Here is a 12,570-nt window from a genome sequence, read left to right as displayed (position 1 = left end):
AAGAGAAGTAGTGTCCAGTGTGGAGGTGTATTTGTTTCTTCAGCAGCATGCATCTATGACCCAGATGATTGGTTTTAGGTAATGTGTTATAACTGAACTGCTTTCCATGGCCGTTCTTTAAAAGAATATTCACTGCACAGCTGCTCCAGCTGCTGTTAGTGCTGAATGACTGGGATGTTTCATTTGACAATGCCCTGTCCTCTAACACAGGCTCATCTGGCTGAGCATTTAAAAGCTCTGGGACTGGCCAGACTCTCTCCTCCCAAAGGTAGTTGATAAAATGTGTCTCACACACACACAATGTAATCAGAAGGCATTTTAGAATTCCTTTCTACCTGGAAACCACATTGTCTTTTAGTTTAGAAAGGTCACTTGTTTATAGTATTGTGAATATTATTCTAATCACTTTTTAATTGACAAGGACAAAACACAGTCATTTCACATGATTTTATGGACACTATTTTTTCCACTGCCTGGATCCCATCAAACTGAAACGAGCAGCTTGTATGCTTCAGGTGATAACTATCATCACAAGAGCAAAATTTGTCAAGTTAACAACTAGACCTCATCAGGTCAAATCCTCATCTGGCCAGCCTCATCAAACCCTCATCTTCATTTAATGAGATTTACATTTTTTGTGTTCCCCCCCCCCCCCCCCCATTTTTGTTTTGTTTGGCTTTTTTGTTTTTAAACTCTCACTTATTTGCAAGCAAAAAGATACGAACCTACATCAATATATCTCAAAACCTGAGAGCATTACACTACCATAGTATGACTTCTTCAAATAGCTGTTCACACTGTTCATAAATATAGTGCTAGCAGAGGATAAGCTATTTGGGGAATTACATGTCACTGTTGTCTCTGATAATGCCTACCTAACAGAGGTTAAAACTGTTTACTGTACAATCCTGAACAAACCATAATTCCACCACCAGCCACTAAGCCTTCACATGTTTCATCAAACTAATAGCACGCTGACTTTTCAAAAAGTTTCATCTCACACCAATTCAATGTAGCTGTGATTCCCTGACCAGTAGATAAGAGCGTTGGATACATTCCTGCTGCCCCAAACGCTTATATAAATCTTCTAATGATGCCCTACAGTGCCATATATCACCTCTGTAGGAACTGTAATTTAAAAATGCAAATGAGACAAATGCATAAAGGAAAGAAATTAATCAAGAAACATTGCTTAATATTAGCTGAGTCCTAGCCATTGACTCTTTCATTATAACAATAATTAATGCTATCATCTACATTGCTTTGAGGATAAATAATGGTAAACAGTGATATTAAACATGTAGACATGTAGCTTAACCACTGTCCACAAAGAGATACAGGGTGTTGTATTATAACCACTCTATCAAGTAGAACAGCCAAGAATGTCTCTGCAAATTAATTAATAAGTGGGAGGTACTCAGGGCACCAAAGTGCTAATGACTGCATTTAGACCAAGAAGTGGATGAACATCACAGCATGTGCCAGCATACCGATAACCTGATCAATTGACGAGGCCCTTGGGAATTTAGTTTCAGTATGGCATGGCTTTTCTTCAGTCTCGAAGTCCAAGAGTGTAACACCCAGGTACACCTAGGTTATACCCCGTTATGGGGCCAGGCCATAGTCAGAGTTTACAGTCAGGTCAGCAACAACCTATGTGCTAGCTGAGATCAGTCTTAACAAAAAATCCTACAATAAATAAATAGCAAACAACTTCAAAACTATTAAGGAATGATCTCCATTTGCAAACCAAGAGGGTAATGTTCTTGAGCAAAACATTTCCATATGGCTAGCTGTTTTACAGCAGAACATTACTTTGCCCTCTCTCTAATTTCCTCCTTCAGTGCTAATAGACCTATGGTTTAGTTTCCAAGGGACGCAAGGTCCTTGAAACACAACGGTCCCTACCACTGGTAGCTCATCAGCAAATTAAGGCTTCTCTGCCATAGCTACGTGTACTGACTGTTAGGTGTACATTTGCACAGGATGCGGCCATACCCTTTAGAAAGACGACATACTCCATGTCCGATGACTATCCAAGGGTGTTAGAACCCAAGCAATCCTATTTTCCCAAATGAAAAATTTTATTACGCCAATTATAGTTACCTTGACAATGACATCAGTGGATAAGCAACATTTTTTTTTTAAAAAAAAAAGCTTGCACGTATCATCTCCTTGGATTTCAGTAGAAATCAGATGATGTGTAAGACAGGCACATGTCTTATTAATACAAGCATGGAAATCAATTAGTTGAAAAGGGATAAAATCTCAGAAAAGCAACAGAAGCAACAGATAGTGTAATAGTTTTGTAATAGAAATGTAGAATTTATGGCATGGAGGGGCCAAGAGTTTAACCTCTTCAGGCAGCATTTCAGAAGGACACACTGAAACGCAAACCAAAAAGGGCAATGACATTTATCTTCCTCGGTCATTCAGAGTTAGAAGCTCCCATTGCTGTATGGGGCAGCCAGCCACAACATCACCACAGCGGCTGCTGCCGAAACTGGTGGAGGCTTCGCGCTGCCTCTCAGCATTTTCTCACCTTGTGTTAAGCAGCTGAGACATTTCTTCCATACATGCCATGGAGAACCGCCACCCCCACACCCCAAATTAAATGGAAAGCTGTCACCAGCTGCAGTGCACTGGAGTCTGCAAGGATGTGGGTGGGTTTTTTTAACCCTCTTGTCCTACCTTGGGAAATTAGCAGAGAGAAACAGATGCCTCCTGACTGCATCCTGCTATTGCAGTTATTGTTTACAAAGTCTCAGGAAACTCATCTCGTCATCCCATGGGAAGACTGGAGGAGAGGGACACTAACAGTACGGCACGACCTACGAAGTCCTACTGGACCACCACTGCTAAGGTTAGAGACATCATCAGCTTTAAGGCAAAACGCTGTCACTCTGAGCTAAGCTGTCTGCAATTAAATGCTCACACTCAGAAGACAAACTGACAAAAAAAAAAAAAAAAAAGTAAGCAGTCCTAAACTACTTTGATTCCTGCTCTCCTGGTCTCAGAGGTCCTTGAATTTTTTAGGACAACAAAATAATGCAAATTCTCATTTCAGTGATGCCCTGGAGCCATCATGAAGGATGAGAAAATTTGTAAGGGGGCTGTAAAAGAACAGTGTAAAAAAGCAGATCTGCTGCAGGGCAACTGCTCTTGGAAAGAAAAGCTGCCAGAGCAGTTCTGGGTACTTTGAAGACTTTCAGAGGGAAGTTGGAACAACAGGGGAGTGGTTCATAACGGTGTTACACAAACTGGGGGTGACTCTCGGCAGCCAAACCCCTGAGACTCACATGTCACTGATTTTTACTACCTCTCCATTTCACCACTTGTTTTTTCACTATGTTCTTCATTTACATAGCTAAGCAAGCTGTATCAACATCTGGTGGATAAATTAAATGATACAGCTAAGGTCATTGCTGCAATTACCTATTGCCACTTCGATGTGACCATTAAACAACAATTATGTCATTTAATATTGACGGCTCGTTATGTAACTTTAAGTACCCATAACTTTAAATGAAGAGTGAAAATTGCCCAACTTGAGTCAGCAATAGATGCTTCATTAAAACTGATAAAATTGCTATGTTGTTTAAATAATAAAGAAACACAGTCCAGAGCAAGCACTTCAATCTGCTAAGCTTCTATTGAAAGACCAGCCAGGTAAAAATTTCCAGTTCACAATACTAAATTAAAAATGGAACATTTTGTGTTTATTAATAGTATTTTTATAAATAATGCTGTTTCAGCAAATGAGCATAAAAAGGGAAGGGTATTTTACAATTTTTTCCTGCAATTTCTTTCTGCCTTCTCTGACACGGTCCCTACTGGACACAGGAGTTCTTGGACTGAGAACCTCATCGGGTACAGTAATGTACACAGCACATTCCTACATTCTTTTATTGGTACCAAATAACACCCCCACGTAATTTAGCTTCATTTTTACAAATACCCAAACCCTCTCAGACAGAAAGCTGAGGACAGTAAGTTTGAAACTTGGAATTCATCTATTTCAGCAAAATGTACTGTGGCAATTTGTAGGTGTGTGAAGAGGATATGTGAAGAATAAAACTAACATTACTTCTTTTGCAGAAAAGTCTATTTTGGCTCAAAGACATAGGCAAATGCAAAACATTACCTTGTGCCCACTTGCATCTTCCCCATTCACTCAAAAAAAAAATTAGGCTTTCAGTAAATTCTAAGACTTTAAATTAGACACAAGGATCCTCTAGCAAATTATGATGCACTGGCATCAATTAAAGCATGGCAAATTTATGGAAAGGCAACACATCAGTCAGTACCTGGGATGTACAGAGTGCTACATCTCATTGCTCAATTATTCCCTATGGGCAAAGTGTAGGAGTTGGAAAATGGAAACGAACACTTTTGACAGCGTTGATGTGCTTGGTCTCACTTTTTTTTTTTTTTTTTTTTTGCATTTACCTAGAATTCACATTTTCTACCAGATTTTTAAATTGCATACATACTAAGCTCTCTACAAATTTCTCCATATGAATGAGAAGCAAAATTTGGATCCTAATGTGGGGAAAAATAATAGGATCTAATGAGTATGCAATACAAAATCGACTTTAATAATATCTTTTCAGATAAAATATTACTGAACAGTCTGAAAAGACTTCAAACATCCCATTATTACCGTTTTGACCTGAGGCAAAGCAAAGCACTGAAAACACATCAAGGCTTCCATTCAAGACTAAACGGGTTATGCTTGTATTATGCAATTTATAGAGTTAGGCAATGATGAATATACCCAATTCAAAAATAAAATAAAATGGTAGGTTATTCAGCAGCACTGTTATCAAAGCTTTACCCTATGTGGCAGTGCACAAAGAATCACTTTGTCTAATCTGTTTTGTACACATGTACAAACACCTAAGTTTACTAACAGAAACACTTATTACACAACCTTTGCTAAAATTAATGTTGCTTCCATATCAATAAGGACTTGTTCCCAACCCAAAAAATAGAAATAAAATTATCCAGAAAGAGGACTGTCCTTCTGGACATTCATTTCTCCTGAAGACAGATGGATTTTAAAAGAAAAAATAAAGAGAAATAAAATCTGCCTAAACATGTTCCCTCTTTATGCAGTAAGAAGGAAGGATGTCTTCAACTCTTGACATCCAGGTGATATTCACAGCGATAAAATCTCAGTTAAACTAAATGCAAGCTGACTTCAACAGTCACACATCTTTTGAACTGTTGACCCAAACCCACCAGGACACTTTTTTCCCCTCTTATACAATTACCTCTTAACTTCTTAATATTCAAGAGTACTCGAGCTGAAATACCAGAAAGAAATCCCAGAAGAAAAGCAGTTTCAAGAGGATTCAGGTCTGACCAGCAACAGTATCAGAGACACCACTCCGTCTCTGGATCAAAGCAGGCTGCAGAGTCAGAGGGTGGTTCAATTAACAGGCAACTGTTTGAAGATCTACCCATATTAAAGAGATGTCTGCATGCACAATTACTATTTGTCCTGAATCCTCCAAACCACTCAGTTTCAGAGCAGAAATATAAAGGAGGCAAACAGGGCAATACGTTATAATTAAATGGCAAGTCAACACTTGTCTGCTTTTGCATTTTGTTAGCCTGAATTTATACATCTTATATCCCTTTTTGACATACAGAGCAGTCTTCTGGTTAACTTTTAAACAAATTGCTGCCACGCTGCTAATACTATAAGGAAAAAAACCTTCACACTTTCATTTGATTTTGTCATATCACTTTTCTAAAATAGCTTGGGTATGCCTTTACTGCAGAGCAAGTTCCCTGAGTTAGCTTGAAATAGATCAGTTTAGCAACTGAAAACAGTCTAATTATGCCAGCGCAGAGTTTAGCAGGAGATAATTTAAGCTATATTTCACCATGGTAAATAAGCCTGCACTGAATGCTAGGTTTGACTGTCCTAGTACTGAAGCTGGCTTGTTTAAAAGCTGGTTTATATATGTGTACTATACGAATGTAACCTCCTTTATGAATGCAGCATATTCATTGATACTTCTAAAGAAATAGCTTAATTTTTATTATACCCTCCATTACTTATTAACAGGACCATTAAATGCAAACAGTTAGCTATTAAATGGTCTGCCAAGCAGCCTATACTAGAGCATAGATTGACCTATTATATTTTATACATGTGCTTCTTTCTATTGGTAAAATCCAAAGCTGCTAAAAAAAATAAAAAGACAACAACAAAACAACAAAAAACAACAATAACAACAAAAAACACCAGAGAGGCGCACTGAAGTCATAATAACCATGCAATTTGGGTATTCAAAATGACATCATGACAGCTGCCATGTGTTCCAAGTATTGAAAGTGCTTTAAAAATAAAGCAGTGGTAATGCAGTTTGGCAAATTGCTTCAATTGGCTTTCTACCATCCAAAAGCCAGCACTAACAGCAGCTTGGTTTGATTTTTCATCTGCCTTTTGTAAAATAGATTAGACAGTGAAAAGATACAGGATTTCTTCTTTTTTTTTTTTTTCTCAATTTCTGTCCCAGTCTTTCGCGAAGTTTGCAACAATGCAACCAAATTACTTAGTAAATCTAGTGTACACTCCAAGCATGCTAATTGATATATTAATTTTTCCACTCCACGTTTGAAATAATTAGGCCTTTCTCTTGAAGAACATTTAACCTTGATAAAAGCACAGCCTCTCACTTCAATATAATTTTGTTTCAGTACTCCTGGAAATTTTTATTGTAACAATTCGTGTGACTGGGGAAAAAAAAATGGTAGCAGTGTCTTACCTAAAGACTGGTAGAGCTCAGTCATTTTGGGATGATCCCAGCAGGTCGTTTGCGTCTCATGGCTACAACACAAAACATGAAAGTTAGCAAAATGGAATTTCTCTTTCCCTTGCACAGCATGTGATCCCAGTTGCACATTGCAGTGCTGTGCCAGACCACCACCAGCAGCCCGAGCTCTTGTAGGAGGGAGCCTGAGCAGCAGCAGGGTGTCTTCGTTCAACACCAGGTGTCAACTTGGACTGCTTTACTTAGGCATGGGCTCAGGGAGCAAAATTTAAAGCGCTGTTAACATTACAAGGACTGTGAGTGTTCAGATACCACAGCATGTTGGGGAACTTGTAATCACACCAGTTCTTAAAGTCTTCAGTTCATACAGATCATTCCAGAGGACAGATGTTTAAAAGGGCTTAAAGCATTTATGAAACTGCTGACTGGATGTCGAGATCTGGGGCATTTTTGACCCCTTGCACCCTACATGCCCTTTCTGCTCTTGCCACATGTTACATCAGAGCTGGCCCACATGCCGTGGCTGCAATCACACATGGCAGTCCAAACATCTGCATCGAAATCCCCACCAGCTGGCACTGCTTCTTGGGCCATGTGCTGCACCCATGCACAGAGATCTCCTTCTCGGTACCACACTGTTAGACTGCTCAGTTCCCAGGCCCTCTCCTTGCCCTAGAGGTCCCTGTGAAGTCTGGGGAGGCAGAGCTGTTGGGAAACCAGGGAGAGCCCAAATCAGGGTTATGAATCCTGGCCCTCTGACTAGAATGTAAATGGGATGATCTCTGCATGGAAGCTTGCACTCTCCAGCTTTGCAGCACAACGCGTTGCCAAGACACGCAGAGTGAGAAAGCCAACTGCATGAAGTGCTAGTGAGTGTAGTAGCAACTCATGTCTCCTAAGGCTACGCATTTTAAGTTTTTGTTTGTTTGTTTTAATGATAGCATAGTTAATGTGACCATGCATCCATCAATGTGGAAAACTCGAAGGAAAATTCTCCTTATCCATTCTATAGGCAGTTAAGTCTTGGTCACACAGAATTCAGCCCCACTGAAAGACAACCACGAGTACTCTTAAAACTATTCTGAAAAGCACGTACAGTACAGATAGCAATCGCATTTCCAATTCCTGTACTTAAAAAGCAGGCATCCTGGGTCCAGCACACACACACATCGTTTGGAAGAAAACACACAGAAGAGCAGGGTTTGATCCTCGGTGCTTTGGAATTAGTGGAGCACACACCTCTCAGCTCCAAGAGAATGAATCACAACCCAGCAAGCAAGCTGAATGCCCCTGTATACCAAACCATGCACTGGAAAGCTGATGTCATGATGTTATTTTAGAGAGCTAACTGTCCTTGAGCTCTTTTTGGGGCAGTGATGTTCCAAAGTACACCTCTACAGGCATACCCTAGGCTAAGACAGGATGCAGATCTCAACAAAACATTTCAACACCACCACTACTCAAGGGAAAAAGAAATTTGTGAGACGTTTTCTTAGCAGGATTCCACTTGGGTCTTAGAAGACAGGCTATTTACTCGATCCACGTGAACACTTGACTGGTCCAGTAATGTCTATTCAGTATGTAATATTCCCACATTTTGCTCTGTAACTGCACAAAAGAATGAAAGGGCTCACAAGCAATAAACATAAGGAAAAATGCAGGCATAGCACTGCCTGAGCTGAGCACAAGCTTTTAAACAAGCCTCATCTCATCAGCCTCAGCATCCCCTCCCCTTCCTAATTCCTGTGGTGGCTGAAGGTGGTGAGAGAGGCAAGAGGACGGCAGAGCTGCAGCAGCGGTCTTGTTCTTTGCTCCGGTAAAAGAACAGGAGCTGAGAAGGGAGGGGGCTGCAACGGCACTCAGCAATCTGAGCTCACCCTGTTTTCTTTTTTTTTTTTTTTTTTTTTTTTTTTTTTTACCATGGACATGGGGTAGCCTGAAGAGAAAACCCGTGGATCCAAGACAACTGTGTCCCAGGTCCTAAATTTGCCACCGTATTTGGTACAAGGAGGTTCTGCAGGACCAGCAGCTTTTGGCATAGCTTGGTATAGTTAAAGTGTATTTCTGAAGACAAAAAGAAACAGTTTCCATTATACACTGAGTCCCCCAGAAACTTGGCTTCCATACCCTTCTGCTTATACAATAGCAGCCCAAAGGAAAAGAGCAAGGGAACACATTTACTGCCAAATAACTCTGTACAGACAGAGATCTCACGATTCAGGTAAGCGGACTGCAGAAGCACATAAACATTCAGAGCCACAGACCTGTGACTGCAGTTTGTTAGCGCCCACTGTTAGTTCCAGATCAGTAGCTCCCGAGGCATGAGCCTGACAGCCTCAGCTTGCCTCCCGATGGGCAGGTAGCCCCAGATGGGGGCTATTATAGAACAAACTCCAGCACTGCAAACAAACGTGTTCCTCAGGCTGGGAGCTGGGGCTGACGGAGGGGAAACAGCTCAGGAATTTTGGTGATGATGGTTTTCCACACCTCTTTATTATCTGAGATGCCATTTGTGCGAGTACTTCTCAGATACCTGCATAGCAAGTGCTTGGCTTCTGTGCCAAATCATGTAGCAAAGACATGGAGGAGAGAAAGAGCTCGTGCACGCAGTTACAAGAAAGCTCTGAAACTAATCTGCCTAATTTTTACAGTGAATTCAGTTTGGCAGCCCCAGATTGTTCTGTGGATAAACAAGACCACTTGGGGCTCCATAGCTGTTTAGTCTGGGAGCTTTCAAAGGCACAGATTCCCATTAAAATATTTTAAAGCCATCGGGTATCTGGCAAAGGTGTATCTATTTAGGACTCTGGAATCTCATGCCTGTGCTGGATAGAAGAGCAAAAGAAGCATTTTAGATGCAGAAAACTATTACGGTTAATCACTTGTCAACATTACCTGGACGAGTATTTTACCAGTATTTTTATGGTAAAGCCTAATCAGGTGAATTTAGCATGACTGGTTTAAGCTTATGACACTTTACTAATCTTCCTGAAAAGCCCGATGAAATAACTGATTTTCCTGAGATCTTGTAAATAACATTTCCCTGGCAAAAACAACAACAACATTGGACTTCAATTGTGTTCGTGTATTTTTTCTATGAGTTACCCCACACCACCACACAGAGTGCCCTTATATCACGACTAGCCAGAGCACTTCACCCGGATGCACGCTTTGCAAGGAGCGGTTTCGCTCACTTGCAAACTTGCGACCTACGAGTCGCTAGGGCTGAACTCACGGGGTGGGTACACTTCCCCTCTGCTCCCTCCCTTCGCTTTGTCTGCAAACTCAGTGGCAGCGTACAGGAAATACTCCTTTCTGTGGGGTGCACCTGCCAGATGGTGCAGGCCCCAGCTCTGGCCTCTGCCCATGAAGAGGGGACTCAGAAGTCGCCTGGCTTGGTCAGTGGGCTCGCAGTGGGACCCTGGCAATCCTGTCCTGCAGGAGACCCAGGCTGTGGAGCTGTCCTGACACCTCCTGCCCCACCAGGCTGCATTTTGGTGGGGGCTGACCTCAGTGGCTGTGCCCAGGCAGGGACAGGGAGGCAGCAGCTCCTTCGCTCCGGCTGACAGAGGCTCGCTGCTGGCTTCTCAGGCGAGTGCTCCCCGCTCCCGAGGTTATCGGCCACGCTGTGTGCCAAGAAATGTTAGGCTCTGTCGAGGCTGCTCTTCTCAAGCCTCTCCACCATTTCCAAAGGGCATTTAATGGTGAGCCTCGGGGCCGGGCGGGGGAGGCCCTGTGTGCCTGCCCACGCTGCGAGCACCGTCTGTAGGGAAGTGCCAGCTCAGCAGTTTCCAGCAGCCTCAAGCATGCTTGGGAACGCTGTAGCATCCTTAATAGAGCTGCAGCAAAACGCCTGCCAGAGTTTCAAACTCCAGTGAACAAGGCCCTGTACAGCCAGCTAGGCAGAGGGACAGGGAAAGTGCAGCACAAGCCCTCCTGACCAACAGCAGTTGAAGCTGGGTGAGAATATGTGCTGAAATACGGGCACAAGAAGCTTTTCCAAAGAACTACTGACACAAGAAGACATCAGTGTACATGTGCAGTACTTTTGCAATATTGCACACACTCAGAGGATAGGTTCTCCACTTTGTCTCTTTATTCCAGTCACCTATATTAATCCCTATCTTTCAAATCACAGAGATTTTGCAACAAATACAAATCTAAGTGGGCTCACGTGGCTTGTCTTCCTCTTTCTCACCTGACTTACACTGCAAAGGTGGAAAGAAAATGAACAGCAGGCCCCAAAAGGAGAAGAACAGCGATGGTTACTGGTGACACCTAGGTGCTGGTGTGACTGGCACGCTAAACACACTGGTAATTCAGAGGGATGAAAGCAAAGTCGTCACCTAATACATCCTTTGGGAGCTGCAGGACCACTTCATTAAAGGATGATTATATTATATTAGCAAGGATAATTTTTATGTGGGCAATTCTGTCACACTATGCCAGTGCAAACTCCTCTGTTCTTGCCAAAAGCACAGAGATTTGTCTCTCATCATTGTCAGGAGCGCTAATAACACACGGGATTGAAAACCTGAAATCAAGAGATGATATTCTAAGTTCCACGCTAACTGAATTACAGTTCCCTTGTTACAACTTGATCAGTTTGGACAAAATACAGTTATTTTCTCTTCCCTCATTTCACATTACATTTGAGCAACACCAGCAGCAGGAGGAGCGGTGAACAATCCCCTTCAGCCCAGTACTGAAACGCTCCTGCACAGGTCACGCCGAAACCTTCGCAGACCTTTTTGACTGCTCTTGATCACATCCTTTCTCCTATTATTATTATTATTATTTTACAGCAATACGTATGATTCAGGTTTTCATGTTTATTCACTGCTAAGCTCCAGAGTCCAGAACTTTTGACTGCAACCACACAGTCCTTTTTAAGCTCTTGTGCTGCTCTTCACCTCAGATACTGCTACAAATTCTGCAGCGCTTCTCCCCCTCACACATTATTTGAAAATGCAACACGAACTAGATGTGCAAGTGCACAGATGTGCACAGAATAAGGAATTCCATCAGGTGGCAATAAGTAGATAGTTAGACACACTTAATAACAAGCTGAAATTAAAGTATTATTTTACAAAGCACTGAATTGATCTGCTTTCAGTCAACACAATTTATAATGCCTCTCACCTTTTGGCTTTAAGATCAGCAAAAGGTTATTACAACCACCTTATGACTGCTGTCAAAAAGCCAAAACAAACACGATACAGTCGCTTGGCTGTTCCTAAACTAACAGAGACGCAATTCAAAGCGCTTGTACGCGGAGATGCTACCGCTCAGTTAAAATTAAAACTGTTTTCAGCAGTAGATGACAGTGATTACACGGAAGACTTAATAGTTGTCTTTTTACAGCGTTTCATTAATTCCCGGGGTGAAACACGTTGCTGCTACGGGAAGTATTAACGGCGTGAGAAGGTGGCACTCCTTTGTGCCTTACAAAGGAGCACTGTTTTCACCCATAAACCCGGAGCCTACCGATCCGCGCACGGAGATTACTCCTGCTTAAGCCAAGGATCAGCGTCTTTTCGGCAGGAATTTGACTGCAGCATGTTTTATTGGCTTTTGCCAGATTTATCTCCCTGCTGAAGGGAGGCACCGAGGCATATTTAAGTTTCTTGCTGATACTGGAAACGAATAGGAGAAGGGCAAATATCAACTGCCAAGTACTGAATAGTAACTCTTTTTTTTTTTTTTTTTCCCCTTTCTCCCCGGTGATGTTAAACATTTATTTTGTGCGCTCCGTCGCGGGCAAAGATTACGGCTCAGCCGC

At 41.9% G+C, this 12,570-nt stretch overlaps 1 protein-coding gene across 19 annotated transcripts in view; it reads right to left on the bottom strand.

Annotated features, from left to right (window-relative positions):
* Window positions 1-12,570, bottom strand: part of DMD (dystrophin) — a 1,220,482-nt gene that overhangs the window by 75,054 nt on the left and 1,132,858 nt on the right. For all 19 annotated transcript variants that reach the window (XM_068686720.1, XM_068686735.1, XM_068686714.1 and 16 more), the window contains one exon: window positions 6,783-6,844. In XM_068686720.1, coding sequence (XP_068542821.1) covers window positions 6,783-6,844 — 62 coding nt within the window. The remainder of the gene's footprint in view (window positions 1-6,782; window positions 6,845-12,570) is intronic.

This window comes from Anas acuta, chromosome 1, assembly GCF_963932015.1.
Source record: "Anas acuta chromosome 1, bAnaAcu1.1, whole genome shotgun sequence".
Taxonomy (NCBI): Eukaryota; Metazoa; Chordata; class Aves; order Anseriformes; family Anatidae; genus Anas; species Anas acuta.
Note: the sequence above shows the minus strand (reverse complement) of the source record. Positions and strands in the feature narration are given on the sequence as shown.